The sequence below is a fragment of the Penaeus monodon genome, chromosome 6 (assembly GCF_015228065.2).
Source record: "Penaeus monodon isolate SGIC_2016 chromosome 6, NSTDA_Pmon_1, whole genome shotgun sequence".
In the NCBI taxonomy this organism is placed as follows: domain Eukaryota; kingdom Metazoa; phylum Arthropoda; class Malacostraca; order Decapoda; family Penaeidae; genus Penaeus; species Penaeus monodon.
This window is the reverse complement of record NC_051391.1, coordinates 23,771,241-23,788,740: the sequence shown is the minus strand read 5'-3', so window position 1 is coordinate 23,788,740 and position 17,500 is coordinate 23,771,241. Positions and strand designations below refer to the sequence as shown.

The following is a 17,500-nucleotide window of genomic DNA, read 5'->3' as shown; positions in this document are numbered from 1 at the left end:
ACACACACGGAGAGTACAGTACAGTGCATCGCAGTAGTGAAGTACAGCTCTTACATGTTGTTAAATACGGAGAAGATCGGGTAATGGGGCAGTTCTGTAAATGTGTACGGTTCATGTTGAAAGAATAATTTGGGTTATAAAGTGAACGAATAAGTGAAAAATTGAAAAAGATGGTGAGGCTTTGTGAGCCGGGAGGTGAGAGCGAAGGAGAGGGAGGCGAGAAGTGATCCTGCATGGTAAGCGTTTTCGCGCATAGAGACAACTGGGTACAGCTCTATTTTTGTGTTTGTTTTACGGGTAACCATGCAAACCAAGATGAAGCTAATGGAAGCAACAGATAGAACTGCGGCTCTTGAAGCCAAGGTAGTCAACCAGGTAGGAGAATGTTAAAAAATGTGTGAAGAAAACGTAAATTTGAAGGAATTGGTGGATAATTTGCGCAGGAACAGACATTCGGAGAGAGAATACTGAAAAGTCTGATATGAAAATCAAAGAACTCAAGGAAAAGGTGGATGAAGTAGAAACCAAAACTGGCAACAGTAGTCAAATCGAGGCAAAGAATCCGCAAGAAAAAGTTGATGAAGTAATCAAAGTACAGGAAACTGTTAAGCAGACTGAAAGCAATTTGTCAAGCAGCCTAATAATGGAAAAGGTAAAAAAGCTGACAGCTACATATGTCGATGCATCTAAAGTAAAGGAAACTGTAAATGAAATGGAAAAAAAAGTTAGAAAAGGACATCATGATCACAAAAGAAGAAATAAAAACACAGATTGCAAAGACGGTAAAGAAAATGAATTTAAGTCACACCTTGGGCAACACACAAAGAATAATGCAAATTTGGCTGATGTAAACAAGAGCATAGTCATATTGGGACATGAAGAAAAAGTTGTAGAAGATGGAATCGAGCGATACAACGAAGACAAGAACTGTCAATGTTCTCAAGGTCATAAATCCCGAATTCTCGGAGCAGAATATCATAGCCCACAGGAGATTGGGTTTATTCGAAAAGGGAAAGAAACGCCCTTTAAAGGTGGCATTCATGAATAAAGCTTAAGTTCCGGCCACACAAGAAGAATATAAAAAAATCTGGATAAAAGAAAATATGACCAAAGATGACAGGGAAATATTGTAGAAAAACATGGAAGAGGTAAAAAAATAAAACTAACAAAGGACTGAAGAAGAAAAGCAAGTATACTATCGGAACGAAAATGTGGAGCCAGACAATTTGCCTGACAGCCAAATTGAATACCGAAAGATTATGTAGAAAGAGTTTACAAATACAGATGGTTTATGTTCGAAGTTACTAAAACTAGATGCAATTATTGAAAGTAATAAACCAGATGCAATATGCATCACTGGAACCAAACTTCATCCCTCCGTAGACGATGTAACATTAGGACTCGGAGACTACAACATTCGGAGAAAAGCTAGGGCAAGTAGAATGGAGGAGGGTAGCAACATTAACAAGGAAAGGAGATATTATAAAGGCGATAGAGTTTCAACAAGATTCCATCGTAGAACTAAAAGGATTTAAGGAAGAAACAAACGGAGTAGATATAATAAAAACCACAGTGTACATGCCATACATCGGTGTGGTCACAAGAAAATTACCAAAAGCTTATTCAAGAAACGTTAAAGATCCTGGAAGAAGTGCTACAACTTTGGGAACCTAATGCAAAAGAAATTCTTGTAACAGGATTAGCAAAATTGACTGGGAAAGTTTCGATACCAGAGCTCAGCTAGATTCGTGGATTGCAAAATTACCAGAAGTCATAAATGAATTTTGTCTCTTCCAGAATATAACAGATAATACCAGGATAAGAGGGCTGGCTAGACCGTTTATGCTTGGCCTAATGTTTACAAAGAATAAAAATGACATTAAGGATATGGTTTACTGCCCTCTTCTAAGAAAGAGGTGATCACGTAGTAATTAAGTTGAAATACTGTCTGCTACAGGGAAAAAATCATCGAAAAGAAAAGGAAAGTAACATTGCAAGAGTTAATTATAGAAGCCTTTAAGATTTCTTTGCAGGCCTAAACTGGGAAACCCTGCTGAACGAAGAGAACCTTGATATGCCATATTCTAAATTTCATATTCTAAAGTTTATAACAAGGAGTAGAAAAATGCAAGAAAATGAGAGACAAGAAACAACTCCTTCAGAAAAGGTTCAGATGTCACACATCTCAGGCAGCGTATGAAAGGTATAAAGTAGGAAGAAATGAGCATAACCAAACCTTGAGGGAGGCGAAATTAGACTTTGAAAGGATATAATCAATAAATGTACAACCAAAGCTCTTCTTTAACTACATAAATAGTAAGACTAAAAGTAGAGATCAAATTAGACAATAACACTGTCTATACTAAGAGGAAATGTGTGAAATCCTTAATGAGAAATTTCAGCCAGTGTTTGTTCAGGAGCAATACTTTGAAATAACGTAAATCAGAATATCGAAAATATCACACTCGAAAAGAATGAAATAAAATATCTACTACACGGGTTCTTCTTTTAACGGTAGGTTCATGTCTGAGCCGCCGTGGTCACAGCATGATACTTAATTGCAGTTTTCACGTTGTGATGCTCTTGGAGTGAGTACGTGGTAGGGTCCCCAGTTCCTTTCCACGGAGAGTGCCGGTGTTACCTTTTTAGGTAATCATTCTCTCTATTTTATCCGGGCTTGGGACCAGCACTGACTTGGGCTGGCCCGCCCACCCTGCGGCTAAGCAGGCAATCGAGGTGAAGGTCCTTGCCCAAAGGGAACAACGCGGCGGTCGGTGACTCGAACCCTCGAATTCAGATTGCCGTCGTGACAGTGTTGAGTCCGACGCTCTAACCATTCGGCCATCGCGGCCTTACTACACGGGTTAGACAAGACTAAAGTTGGGGAACCAGATGAGATATCTAACTGGGTTCTGCGGGAATGTGTCAAAGAATTATGTACTCCGTTATATTCAGTGAGACAAGGAAAACTACCAAAAGACTGGAAACTTGCCAATGTTACACCTTTATACAAGAACGGCGACAAACAAAACCCTATAAATTATAGACCAGTTTCGTTAACTAGTGTAGTATGCAAGCTGTTAGAAAAGACAATTAGGAAGCAGTGGATTGAAGTACTTGAAAAATACGATATGATATCAAATAAACAATTTGGTTTTAGGAAAGGAAGGTCATGAGAGAGTTTCTGAAATACTACAAGAAAGAAACGGCTAGGTTTATTGTGTTTACCTAACCTATAAGAAGGCATTTGATAAGGTGTTTCATAAAAGACTATTATGGAAATTAGAACACCTAGGTGTAGTGAAAGGCAAACTCCTCGAATGGAAGATTTTCTTCATGAAAGGCAGATGAAAAAAGTAATTAGAGGGAAGCACTCTACATGGTGACTATTAACTAACGAAGTACCTCAAGGATCGGTCTGGGCGCCGATTATGTTTACTATTTTTATAAATGATTTCGGGTCAAACAGAAGCCCAGGTAATTATCTCAATACGTTTGCAGACGGCGCGAAATTACAAAAAAAGATAATATACGATGTCTCATGCCAATACCTCCAAAGCGACACCGAGAACTTATTCAATTGGAGTTGTACATGGAAAATGGAAGTTAGAAGACGTAATATTAAACCAAGCAGATAAAGAAAAAAAACTTTGGATTAATCATAAACAGGAACCTAAGCCTAAATGATCATATAAATGAAAAGGTTCGTAAAATGCTGGGCTGACTGCCAACATGAAGAAGGCTTTCGTGTATATGGACGAAGACATGGTAGAGAAAGTCATTACAGCCATCATACGACCTAGTTTTGAGTATGGTGCATTGGTATGGAGTCCACACTTTAAAAAGGATATAGATAAACTAGAAAGAGTTCAAAGAGCAGCCACAAGATGGGTACCTACTCAGAGATATGAGCTACGAAAAAAGACTACAGAAAATAGGTCCAACTACTGTGGAAGAAAGAAGAAAAAGAGGTGACATGATAATGATGTTCAACTGTATTAGACAAAGATGACTATAATTTTGAACAAAAGAAAGATGAGGGAACACAGCAAAAAGTTGAATGTAAAAAAAGACGAGAAAGATGTCAAGTTCATTTTCCCAGAGCTACTGAAACATGGAACAATGTTCCAAATAACGTGTGTGCCAAAAATGTGCATCATTTTAAAAAGTTATATGATAATCTAATATAGCAGACATGACCATCTGAGCTTGACTCTTCTCTCGTATTGAAACAACTAGGTAAGAACACACACACACACACACACACACACACACACACACACACACACACACACACACACAACACACACACACCACACACACAAACACACACACACAAACACACACACACACACACACACCACACAACCACACACACCACACAAACAAACACACCACACAACACACACACACACATACACACAACACACGTATAATTATTAATATTATATATATAATATACATTGATTGTCATATAGGCATTATATATTATATATATGTAATTATATCACAAGTATTGTGTATAAATGATTACATACACACACACATACACCAACACCACACACAAACACAACACAACACATACAACAAACACACACACACACCACAAACACCACACACACACGCACACACACCACACACACAACACAAAAACACACACACACACACAACCCACACCACACTCCTGCATGTCATGTACGCGCATGCACCACAACACACACACACACACACACCACAAACCACACACACACACACACCCAACACACACACACACACACACACACACACACGCACACACACACACACACATACACAAACACACGTATATTATATATTATATATATAATATACATTATTCATATAGCATATATATATTATATATATATATATAATTATATAAGTATTGTGTATAATCATACATACATATACATATCATATATATGTATATAATATATAATATAATATATATATTATATGTATATAATATATATTTATAATATGTATATATATATATATATAAAAGGTATATATATGAAAGCATATATTATATATATATAATATCTATATTATATATATATATATATATATATATATACTTACACTATTTATATATGCATATATATTTTACCACACACACACACACATGCGGGTAGTCTGTATATGTATGTATGTATATGAGGTATGTATGTATGTATGTATGTATTATGTATGTGTGATGTGTGGTGTGTGTGTGTGTGTGTGTGTGTGTGTGATGTGTGGTGTGTGTTGCTCGGTGTGTGGTGTGTGTGTGTGTTGTGTGTGTGTGTATATATATCTAATATATATATATATAATATATAAGTATGTATGTATTATATATTACTATATATATATAATATATAGATGCATGATTATATATTAATATATATAGTATATATATTATCTAATATATGTAGACTATATACTAATGTATATGTGCAATATGTATATAATAATATATTATATATGTATTTATTTATTTATATATCTCTATATTACAACACACACCACACACACACACACACCACACACACACACACACACACACACACACCACACACACACACAACCACACATATATATATCTATATATTATATATATATCATATAATATATTACACAATACTTATAAGTATAAATATTATATCTTAATATATATATAGATATATATATATACATACATATATATAACATATATCTATAATATATTATATATATATATATATATCATATATTATATATGTATTATATTTATATTACATATGTGTGTGTGTTGTGTGTGTGGTTTGTGTGCTGTGTGTGTGTTGTGGTGAGCGTGGTGAGTGTGCGAGGTGTGAGGGTGCGATGTGTGGTGTGTGGTGTGGTGTCTGTGTGTGTGGGTGTGTGTGTGTGTGTGTTGTGTGTGTGTGTGTTGTGTGAGTTCGGTGGGTGTGAGGTGAGTGGGTGAGTGTGTGTGTGTGTGTGTGTGTGTGTGTGTGTGGTGTGTGTGGTGTGTTTGTGTGTTGTTTTGGGTTATTTATTTGTAAATTATATATATAATATACTATATTTATATATTATATTTATATACTATATTTATATATTATATTTATAAATATACTTACACATAACACACTCCACAACTATATAATATATAATATATATATATATATATATATATATTATATAGAATATACATATAGATATATATATATTCTATAGTATATATATCATATATAAACATATATCAGATATTAAATTGTATATGATATGATAGAGTAGCACATAATATAACATAATATATATATCATATATATGTAATTATATATATATATAATATATATATATAGATATATATATATACATATATATAGAGAAACATATAATATAGGATAGGAATAATATAATCATAGATAGAGTGTAATATGAATCAATTATATATAATATATATATTATAAAATAAGAATAATAATGTAATGTATATAAGTATACAGAGAAAATATGTAATAATATGAGATATATAGATCATGAGATATATATGTTGAAGATTGATAGTAGTATACATAAGTATAGAATATAATATATAGATATATAGTCATCATATATAACGATAATTATGATATAATTAGATAGAATATAGTGATATGTAGTATATAATTAGATATATTAGATTAGAACATATATAAAATTATGTATATACATATATATATACGATATATATTATATATACATTGATTAATTAGAATATTATTATATATATATGGTATTATTTATTATATATATATATATACTATATATTAATATAATATATATTATTATTAGATATAAATATTATATGTTATATATAATATATAATATATATATACTTCTATACATAATTATATTTATTATTTTATTAATACTATAAATCTTACATATTGCGATATAATTATATATAGTATATATTAACATATATATACATATAATATGTATGTATATATATATATATATTAATCTATATATATAGTATCATATCATATATATATAATAAAACATAATTTATTATATATCTACTTAATATAATAATATATAGAGATGAATTATATTATTCATACACACACACACACACAAACACACACACACACACAACAACACACATATGTGTATGTATGTATGTATAGGGGGGGGGGGAGAGAGAGAGAGAGAGAGAGAGAGAGAGAGAGAGAGAGAGAGAGGAGAGGAGAGAGAGAGAGAAGGAGGAGGACGAGAGAGAGAAGAAAGAGAGAGAGAGAGAGGAGAGAGAGGGAAGGAGAGCGGAGAGATGAGAGAGAGAAAGAACGAGAGGACGAGAAAAGAGAGCGAGCGGAATCGAGAGATGGAGACGAGGGAGAGATTGAGAAGGGAAAGAGAGAATGAAAAGACGAGAGAGATAAGAGAGAGGAAAAAAAGAGAGCGAGAGGAGAGAGGAGGACGGAGAGAGAGAGAGAGTACGTGAGAGAGAGGGAAGAGAAGAGAGCGGGAGAAGACGCGAGGAGCGGAGAATGAGAGGAGAGAGAAGCGAGAGGAGAGAGCAGAGAGGGCGAGAGAGAGAGAGAAAGAAAAGAGGAAAGAGAGAATGGAGGAGAAGATGAGGGAGGAAAGAGAGAGGATGGAGAAAGATATGGCGATTGAGAACGAGAGGACGAGAGAGAAAAAAGAAAGAAACGAGAGGAGATGAGAGAGACAGAGAGAGAGAAGAGGAGAGGAAGAGGAGTGAGCGAGGAAGAGGAGAGAGAGAGAGAGATATAGAGTGGGAGAGAGAGAGGAAGGAGAAGAAGACGAGAGGAGAAGAGAGGAGAGGGGAAAGGACGGTGAGAGAGACGAGACGAAAAGAGACAGAGAGAGAGAGAGAGGGAGGACAGAGAGAGACGGAGATGAGGAGATGAGAGAGAGAGAGGGGAGAGCGGGGAGGGGGGAGAAGAGAGAGAGAGAGAAGAGTAAGGAAAGAGAAGAGAGGAGATAAGAGGCAAAGACGAGAGACCGGAGACAGAGACGAGGAGAGAGGAGAGAGAAAGAGAGAAAGAGAGAGAGAGAGGGAGAGGAGAGACGAGAGAGAGCGGGAAAGGGAGAAGGGATGAGGGAGAGTGAGGAGTGGAGAAGAGAGCAAGGGGGGGGGGGGGGGGGGAGGAGAGAGGAGAGGAGATGAGAGAGAGAAAGAGAAAGCGAGAGAAAGAGAGAGAAAGAGATGAGGAGGGAGAAAGAGAGAGAGAAAGGAAGAAGAGAAAGAGAGACGAAAGAGGAGAGAGAGGGATGGGAGAGAGATGACGGTGAGCAGGAGGAGAGTATGGGCGGGGGGGAGGGAGAGAGAGGAGAAGGGAGGAGAGAGAGAGAAAGGGCGAGAGAGATCTGAGGAGAGAGAGGAGAGAGAGAGGAGAAGAGAGGGAGATCGAGAGAAAGAGACCGAGAGAGAGGAGGAGAGAGAGAAAGAAAGGGGAGAGAGGGAGAGAAAGTGAGAGAGAAAGTTGGGAGAGAGAGAGAGAGAGGAGAGGAGATCGAGACGGAGAGGAGAGAGAGAGAGGAGCGAGAGATGAAAAACGAAGAGGAGAGATATGAGACGAGAGATGAGAGAGAGAGAGGAGACGAAGAGAAAGAAACAGGGAAGGAGCAGAGAAAGAGAGAGAGAAAGAGAGAGGAGAAAGGGAGGAGAGAGAGGAGAGGAAAGGAGAGAGAAAGGAGAGGAGAGAGAGAGAGAGAAAAAGGAAAGAGGAAAGAGGAGAGAGATGTAGAGAGAGAGGGCGGAAGAGGAGATGAGGAGAGGAGGTATTGGAGTGAGGGGAGGAGGGAGACCCGGGAGACGAGAAGAGAAAGAGACGAAGAAGAGAAAGAAGAGAAAAAACTGAGAGAGAGAGGAAAGAGAGAGAGAGAGAGATGAGGAGAGGAGAAAGATTCGGAAGAGACGAGAGAAGAGGAGAAGAGAGAGAAAAAGAGAGAGGGTGAGAGAGAGAGAAAAGGGAGCAAGAGGCGAGAGAGAGAGAGTGGACGGAGAGATGAGAGAGAAAGGGAAGAGAGAGTGCGAGGGAGATAGGAGAAAGAGAGAGAGGAAAAGACGAGAGAGATGGGAGAGAGAGAGGAGACGATGAGAGCGGAGATCCAAGGAGAGTGAGGGGGAGGATGGACTAGAGGAGAGAAGAGAGGGGAGAGTCGAGCAGAGACGAGAGAGATGAGAAGAGGTATGCAGGGAGAGGGAGAGAGGAGAAAGAGAGGGAGAGAAAGATAGAGAGAGAGAAAGAGAGAAGGTGGGGGAGGGGGAGGGGGAGAGGGAGGGGGAGAGGGAAAGAAGGAGAGGGAAAGGGAGAGAGGGAAAGAGAGAGACAGGGGGGGGGGGGGAGGGCAAACGAGAGAGAGAGAGAGAGAGGAGAGAGAGAGGGAAGAGAGGAGGAGAGAGGGAGACGAGGAGTGGAAGAGAACTTCGAGGAGGAGGATGAGGAGAGAGAAGGTCTACGCATGTGAGGCGACGTGAGAGAGAGAGAGAGAGAGAGAGAGAGAAGGTAGGGTAGAGGAGAAGGGAGGGGGTAGGGGGGGAGAGGGAGAGAGAGGGGGAGGGAGAGAGAGGGGGATGGAGAGAGAGGGGGAGGGAGGAGAGGGAGAGGGAGAGGGAGGGAGAGGTAGAGGGAGGGGGAGGGAAGGGGAGGGAGAGGGAGAGGGAAGAGGGAGAGGGAGAGAGAGAGAGAGATAGAGAGAGGACTGAAGAGGCGGGAGAGAGGGGACGAGAGGGAGGAGAGAGAGAAGACGGACGGAACTGGGTGTGGGAGAGGGAGGGAGAGATTTGAGCGAGTAGAGAGAGAGGAGCGAGAAGAGAGAGAGGAGAGGCGGAGAGATGAGGCGGAGAGAGAGAGAAGAGACGAGAGAGCGTCCCGGGACGAGAGAGAGAGAGAGAGAGACGCTTCTTATAGAAGCACCTTCGAGCGGAACTAAAAATGCCAATGTTAAGGCAATGCCAAGGATCAGGAATACTCACTACAAGGGAGTAGTAATCTTTGTTCTCACGATCCAGCAGGGTTGCTGTGGTGACGTGGCCGCTCTGCTGGTCTATGTTGAAGTTTTCAGAACCGTCTCCGATGAGGGTATAGCGGGTGCGTGCAGCTGTGCCTTCGTCAGCGTCCCAAGCAAGCACAGAGACTACATGGGTTCCTAAATTCACTCCCTCTGAGATCTCGCGATTGTAAAGAGGTTCTTTGCATACTGGTCCATTGTCTAGAAAGAGAGATAAATGATCAAGTATTTACGTTTAATATGTTACTATGAGGCTCGCAGCACAATTATTTGTCTTTGTACGAAATGCAGGCTAATGATTACTTACCATTTACGTCTATAACAGTTACGGTTACTGTCGTGTTAGCTGTGAATTTACCATCAGTTGCCGTAATGGTAAGTCTGTATTCAGCCTGCTGTTCTCGATCTAACGCAGCCGCCACGTACAGCTATAACACACGGATAAACATAACTGTGAGTTATGGTTACGAAAATAACAATAATGTATATACGTATAAACACACAGAGAAACATGTGCGCACACGCATGCGCACGCACGCGCGCACGCACGCACGCACGCACGCACGCACACACCCACACACACACACCACACACACAACATCCACCACACACACACACACACACACACACACCACACACACACACACCAACCACACACAACACACACAACACATATATTATATATGTATACATAATATATATTATATAATATAATATATATATATATATATAAATATACATATCTAATATATATTAAGGATATAAATATATATATTTATTAGATATTATAAGTATATTTAGTATAATTATAATATATATAGATATATATATTATATATATATCTATATATATATATAGGAGAGAGAGATGAGAGAGAGAGAGAGAGAGAGAAGGTGGGGGGGGAGAGAGAGAGAGGAGGAGAGAGAGGGGAGGGATGAGGGAGCGGGGAGGAGGGGGGAGGGAGGGAGGGAAGGGAGGGAAGGAGGAGGGAGGGAGGGGGAGAGGGAGGTGGGGAGAAGAGAGAGAGAGAGAGAGGGAGAGAGGAGAGGTGAGAGAGAGAGAGAGGAGGAGAGGAGAGAGGAGGGAAGAGGAAGAGGAGAACGAGGATGAACGAGAAGAGAGAGGAGAGGAGACGGGAGGAGAGAGGGAGAGAGAAGAGAGAGAGTAGAGACGAGAGGGCCGAACCGCGAGATGAGAGAGGAGAGGAGATGAGAGAGAGAGAAGAGGGGGAAGGCACCGGAGTAGGGAACGAGAGGAGGGGTGTGTGCGGAAGAGGAGAGAGAGAGAGGAAGCTGGAGGAGAGGAGAAACTGAGAGTGAGAGAGAGAGGAGAGAGAGAGAGTGAGAGAGAGGAGGAAGAGAGAGAGAGAAGAGAGAGAGATGAGAGAGGAGGAGAGAGGAGAAGAGAGAGAGAGGGGGCGGAGGGAGAGGTGACGTGAGAGGAGGGGAGGGAGATGGAGAGAGAGAGAGGCGAGGGTGAGGAGAGAGGAGGGAAGAAGAAGCGAGAGAGAGGGAGAGGAGGGAGGAGAGGAGCGGAGAGGAGAGTAGAAAGATGAGAGAGAGGAGAGAGAGAGAGAGACGAGGGAGAGAGGAGATATGAGAGAGGGAGAGATGAGCGAGAGGAGGAGAGGGAGAGAGAGAGAGGAAAGACTTTTTTTTTTTTTGGAGAGAGAGAGAAAAGGAGTGAGAGAGAGAGAAAGAGAGAGAGAGAGGAACAGAGGGAGAGATGAGGAGGAAGAGACGAGAGAGAAGCAGAGGAGAGAGGAGAGAGAGAGAGAGAGGGAGAGGAGAGAGGAGAGAGTGAGACGAGAGAGAGCGAGAAGTGAGTGAGACGAGAGAGAGAGAGAAGAGAGTGAGATGAGAGAGAGGAGAGAGAAGAGGAGAGAGACGGAGAAGAGAGAGAGAGAAGGGAGAGAGAGAAGAGAGGAGAGAGAGGAGAGAGAGGGAAGAGAAGGAGGGTTAGAGAGAAGCGAGAGGAGGATGGGAGAGAGAGGAGAGAGAAAAGAGCGAGAGAAAGGGAGAAAGAGATAAGGAGGGAAAGAGGGAGAGAGAGAAAGAGACAGGAGAGAGAGAGCGAGAGAGGGAGCGCGAGGAGAGTGAGAGAGAGTGGAGAGTGATGAAGAGAGGGAGAGACGAGAGAGGAGAAGAGAGGAGAGAGGGAGAGAGAAAGAAGAAGAGAGGAGAAGAAAAGAGAGAGAGAGCAGAAAGAAAAGGAGAAAGAGGAGAGAAGAGAGAGAGAGAGAGAGAAAAAGAGAGAAGGAAGAGAAAGAGAGAAGAGAACGGAGGGAGAGAGGAGGGAGAGAGAGGGAAGAGAGTGACGATGACATGGGAGTACGATAGAGTTGGGGAGAGACGAGAGGCAGAGCGTTAAGACCGAGAACGATGGGAGGTAGAGAGAGAGAAAAGAGGAATGGAGGAGAGAGGAAAGAGACGAGAAAAGAGAGAGAAGAGAGAGAAAGACCAGGGACGTGACGTGGAGGAGAGAGGGAGAGAGAGAAAGACGAGAGAGAGAACTAGAGGAGAGGAGAAGAGGAAGGACGAGAGAGACAAGATGAGAGAGAAAGAGACTTGAGAACGGAGAGAGAAAGAAGGAAGGAAGACGGAGAGAGAATAGAAATGAGATGAGAGGAAAAGATATGGAGATGAGAAAGAGAAAAGATGGAGAGACGCGAGATGAGAGAGAGACGAGAGGCGCAGAGAAAGAGAGGAGAGGACGAGAGAGGAGAGGGGAGAGGAAGAGAAGAGGAGAGAGAAGAGAGATGGAGGCGAGAGGGAGGGAGAAGAGACGGAGAGAGAGGAAGGAGAGAGAGACGATGAGAGAGCAGGAGAGAGGAGAGAGAGAGAGAGAGAGGAAGATTTTTTTTTTTTTTTTAGAGAGAGAGGGAGAGGAAGAGAGAGAGAGAGAGAGCACAACAGAGGAGAGGAGAGAGGTGGGGGGAGGAGAGGAGAGGTGGGGGGGAGGGATAGTGGGGAGGAGAAGCAGAGAGAGATAGAGGGAGGGAGAGGACGGGGAAGGAGAAGATGGAACATGAAGAGAGAGACCGGGAGAGAGAGAGAGAGAAGAGAGAGAGAGAGAGAGAGAAGAGGAGAGAGAGGATCGATGTCGAGGAGGAAGACGAGAGAAGAGGAGAGAGAGACAGAGAGAGAGAGGAGTGAAGAGTGGGAGGAGTGAGAGGAGAGAGAGAGGATAGAGGGAGCAGGGGATGCGAGGATAGAGGGAGAGGTGAGAGGAAGATGCAGAGGGAGAGGGACCACTGGAGGGAGAGGGAGAGAGGGAAGAGAAGGAGAGAGAGAGAGAGATGAGGAAGTGATGGAGAGGAGCTAGGAAGAGTAGAGAAAAAGAGACGAAGAGGAGAGGAGAGTAGAGATGTGAAGAGAGAGAGAGAGAGAGAGAGAGAGAGAGAGTTAGAGAGTAGAGAGTGAGGAGATGAGAGGGAGAGAGAGAGAGGAGAGAGCGGAGGATGGAGTGAGAACGGAGAGACGATGGAGATTTTGAGAGGAGGAACGCAGGACGAAGAGATGGAGAGGAAGATAGAGACGAAAGAGAAGAGAGAGAGAGAGAGAGAGAAGAGTGAGAAAGGCAAGAGATAGAGAGATGGAGAGAGAGAGAGAGGAGACGAGAGAGATGAGGGAGGGGATGAGGAGATGAGTGGGAGGAGGAATTTTTTGTTCGGTTGGGAGAGAGAGAGGGAGATTTGATGATGCGAGAGAGCTCGTAGAGAGAGAGAGAAGTGGGGAGAGAGAGAGGAGAGGAGAGAGAGGGAGAGAGAGAGGAGAGAGAGAAAGGGAGAAATAACGAGAAAAAGGGAGGAAGGAAGAAAAAGGAAAGAGAAAGGAGAAGAAAGAGAGAGAGGAAAAGAGTTGTTGAGAGAGATGAGCGTTGGGGGTGCGAGGAGAGAGAGAGGCTGGAGAGTGAGGTGATCGAGAATGAGAGAGAGAGGATCGGAGAGAGGAGAGAGAAGACGGACGAGTACAGCCCGCGATGAAGATGTGAAGAGACGAGGGAGGGGAGGAGAGAGGAGACGGGAGAGAGACGGACGGAGAGAAATTCATTGCGAGAGAAAGAGAGTAGGTGGAGAGTGGAGAGAGGACTGAGACTGAGGAGAGCGAGAGAGGAGCGCGGAGACGAGGAAGGAGGACGAGAGCGGGCGGAGAGAGGAGAGAGAGAGGAGAGATGGAGGAGAGAAGAAGAGGAGATGATTGAGATGAGGAGAGATAGAGACGAGGAGGAGACGAGAGGACGGAGAAGAGAGGGAAGAAAAAGAGTGTGAGAGACGAGAGAGAGGGAGAGGAGGAGACGAGGAGGAGATCAGATGCTGAGTGATGAGAGAGGGAGGAGAGAAGGGAGGGGGAGAGAGTGGGAGAGAGAGAGAGAGAGAGATGTGGTTGAGGTTTTTTGGACGAGTTCGCGCGATTTGTGAGGAGGAGAGAGGGAGAGTTAAAAGAGATGGAGAGCAGTAAGGAGATGGAGAGAGAGAAGAGGAGAGAGAGAGAGGAGAGAAAGAGAGAGAGAGAGAGGAGAGAGGAAGAGATGAGAAGAGAGAGAGAGAGAGAGAGAAGAGACCGTGAGAGAGAGGACGAGATATCGCGTTTGACAATGGTTGATAGACTATTACCCGGTGAGGAGAGAGAGGAGAGTGAGGAGAGAGAGAGTGAGAAGGGAGAGTGAGAGTTGAGAAGTGAGAGTGAGAGAGGAGAGAGAGGAGAGAGTGAAGAGGTGAGAGAGCGAGAGAGGGAGGAGAGAGGGAGAAGAGATGAGAGGGAGAGAGAGGGGAAGAGAGAGAGAGAGAGACGGAGGGCGGGAGATAGAGGAGGGAACGGGGATCGGAGAGAGGAGAGAGAGGAGGAGAGAGAGAGATAGAGGTGAGGAGAGAGAGGGGAGAGAGAGATGAGAGACAGGAGAGAGAGAGAGAGGCCTAGAGAGAGAGCGTAGAGAGGAGACGAGATGAGAGAGAAGGGGGAATGAGAGATGGGATGGAGGAGAGAGGAGAGAGAGGAGAGAGATGGGATGAGAGAGCGAGAGAGAGATGACGAAGGGGTGGGAGAGAGAGATGAGACTCAGAGAGGAGAGAGAGGGGAAGAGGACGAAGAAAGAGAGAGGGGAGAGATAGAGAGAGACGAGGAGGACGAGCGGAGAGAGAGAGAGGGGAGAGGGACGGAGAGAGAGGGGAGAGGGGGGAGAGGAGGGGAGAGAGTAGAAAGAGGGAGAGAGGGGGGAGAGGCGAGGAAGAAAGAGTACGAGGATGAGGCGAGACGGAGAGAGACGGAGAGGAGGAAGAGGAGGAGAGAGGGGGAACGGAGAGTGAGAGAGAGATATAAGAAGAGAGACAGTCGGAGACGCGAGAAGAGGAAGGGGGGAAGGAGAAGAGAGAGAGAGAGAGGGGAGGAGAGATGAGAGGGGAGGGCGGAGACAAAGAGGAAACAGAGAGGAGGAGGAGAAGAAGAGAGAGGGTGAGGAGAGAAGGAGAGAGGAGGGAGGAGATGGAGAGAGCGGGGAGAGAGAGAGGAGAGAAGAGAGAGGGAGAGGGGGAGGAGAGAGAGAGGGAGAGAGGGAGAGTGGGAGAGGAGAAGAGAGGGGAGAGGGGGAGAGAGAGAGAGAGAGATGACGAGGGGCGAGAGAGGAGAGGTGGAGAGAGAGAGCGAGGACCTGGGGAAGGAGAGAGAGAGAGAGAGAGAGAGAGAGAGAAAGAGAAGAGAGGGACGAGAGAGGAGTGAGAGGAGGGGGGGGAGAGAAGAGAGAAACGACGCAAAAAGAGAGGCGAGGGGAATCCTGCACAAGAGAGGGCACGAGAAGCGAGAATAGTGAGGAGAGAGAGAAAGGCGAAATAACCACTAACCTAGAGACGAGACACTGAGAGAAGAAACAGACAGAGCCTATAAATCACTTCAGTACACGTGGCCACGAAAGCGAAAATGTAAGGAAGAGGATAGAGAACACACAGACAGACAGGACGGAGAAGATGGGAGGATCGAGAGAGAGAGTGTGTGTATTGAGGACTGAGACGAGGGGAGCGAGAAGAGGAGAGACCTCTTTCCTTTTCTTCTGGAGAGGAGAGGGGAGAGAGAGAGAGAGAATGAGGAAAGATGAGAGAGGGGAGAAGCGAGGATGAGGAGAAAGAGGAAGGAGAGAGAGAAAGAGAGGGGGAGAGAGAGAAGGGGACGAGAGAGAGAGGGGAGGGAGAGAGATGGAGAGAGAGAGGACGAGAAGGAGGAGAGAGATAGAGAGAGAGAGGATAGAGAAGGGAGGAGGAGGAGAGAGAGGGAGGGGGGAGGGGGGAGGGGAGAGAGAGAGAGGGAGGGGGGGAGGCGAGAGTGAAGATGAGAGAGAAGGGAGAGAGAGAGAGAGAAGAGAGAGAGAGGAGAGAGAGAGAGAGATAGAGAGAGAGAGGAGAGAGAAAGAGAGGAGGGATCGAGAGAGTGGAGAAGAGACGTGACGAGATAGAGGAGTGAGAGTCGAGAGTGAAAGAGGAGAGAGAGGAAAGAAGAGCCTGAGAGATTTTTTTTTTTTTTTTTTTTATGAGAGAGAGGGATGAGGAGAGGGGAGAGAGGAGAGACGACGAGAGAGATGAGAGAGGAGAAGAGAAGGAGAGAGGAGAAAGAGAAGAAGATGACGAGAGAGAGTGAGAGGAGGAGAGAGAGAGGACGGAGACGATGAGAGTGAGAGAGAGAGAGAGAGAGAGAGTACGAGATTTTTTTGGAGAGTGATGAGAGAAGAGAGATGGGGAGAGATGGAGAGGAGAGAGAGAGACCGAGAGAGGAGGAGAGAGAGTGAGAGAGAGACGCGAGTGAGAGTGAGAGGAAGAGAAGAGACAGAAGTGAGAGAGAGTGAGAGAAAGAGAGAGGAAAAGAGAGGTAGAGAGAGGGAAGAGCGGACGAGAAGAGAGAGAGGAAAGAAGACGAGGAAAGAGATAGAGAGAGAGAGAGAGAGAGAGGATAGAGAGAGATGATGAATGAGGGAGAGAGAGAGTAGAGGAGACGAGACGGGAGATTCCTTTCTGTGAGCGTGAAAGTTGATGTGAAGGGAGAGGAGAGAGAGATTCCGCCCCGTAGAGTCTCCGCAGAAGAGAGAGAGATTATCTCCGGCAAGATGAGAGAAGAGAGAGAGAGAGAGAGAGAGGAGAGAGAGAGAAGGGAGGAGGGGAGAGGAAAGAGGAGCGAGAGAGGAAGAGGGAGAGAGGAGGAGAGGGGGAGGGGAGAGATAGAGGAGGAGAGAGATAGAGGAGGTGAGAGAAAGGAGAGAGGAGAGAGGAGAGAAGAAGAGAGAGAGAGGAGAGGGAGGAGGAGAGAGAGGGGAGAGAGAGAGAGGAGAAGAGAGAGAGAGGAGAGAGAGAAGGGGAATGAGAGAGAGAGAGAGAGAGGAGAGAGAGAAGAGGAGGAGAGGAGAGAAGAGGAAGAGAGAGAGAGGAGAGAGGAGAGGAGAGAGAGGAGGAGAAGGAGAGGAGAGAGAGAAGAGGAGAGAGAAGAAGAGAGGGGGGAGAGAGAAGGAGAGAGAG

At 44.1% G+C, this 17,500-nt stretch overlaps 1 protein-coding gene across 1 annotated transcript in view; it reads right to left on the bottom strand.

Annotated features, from left to right (window-relative positions):
• Positions 1 to 17,500, bottom strand: part of LOC119574347 (fat-like cadherin-related tumor suppressor homolog) — a gene marked incomplete in the record, with an annotated part of 138,454 nt that overhangs the window by 45,528 nt on the left and 75,426 nt on the right. The window contains 2 exon segments of the mRNA XM_037921552.1: positions 9,974 to 10,209; positions 10,316 to 10,436. Coding sequence (XP_037777480.1) covers positions 9,974 to 10,209; positions 10,316 to 10,436 — 357 coding nt within the window.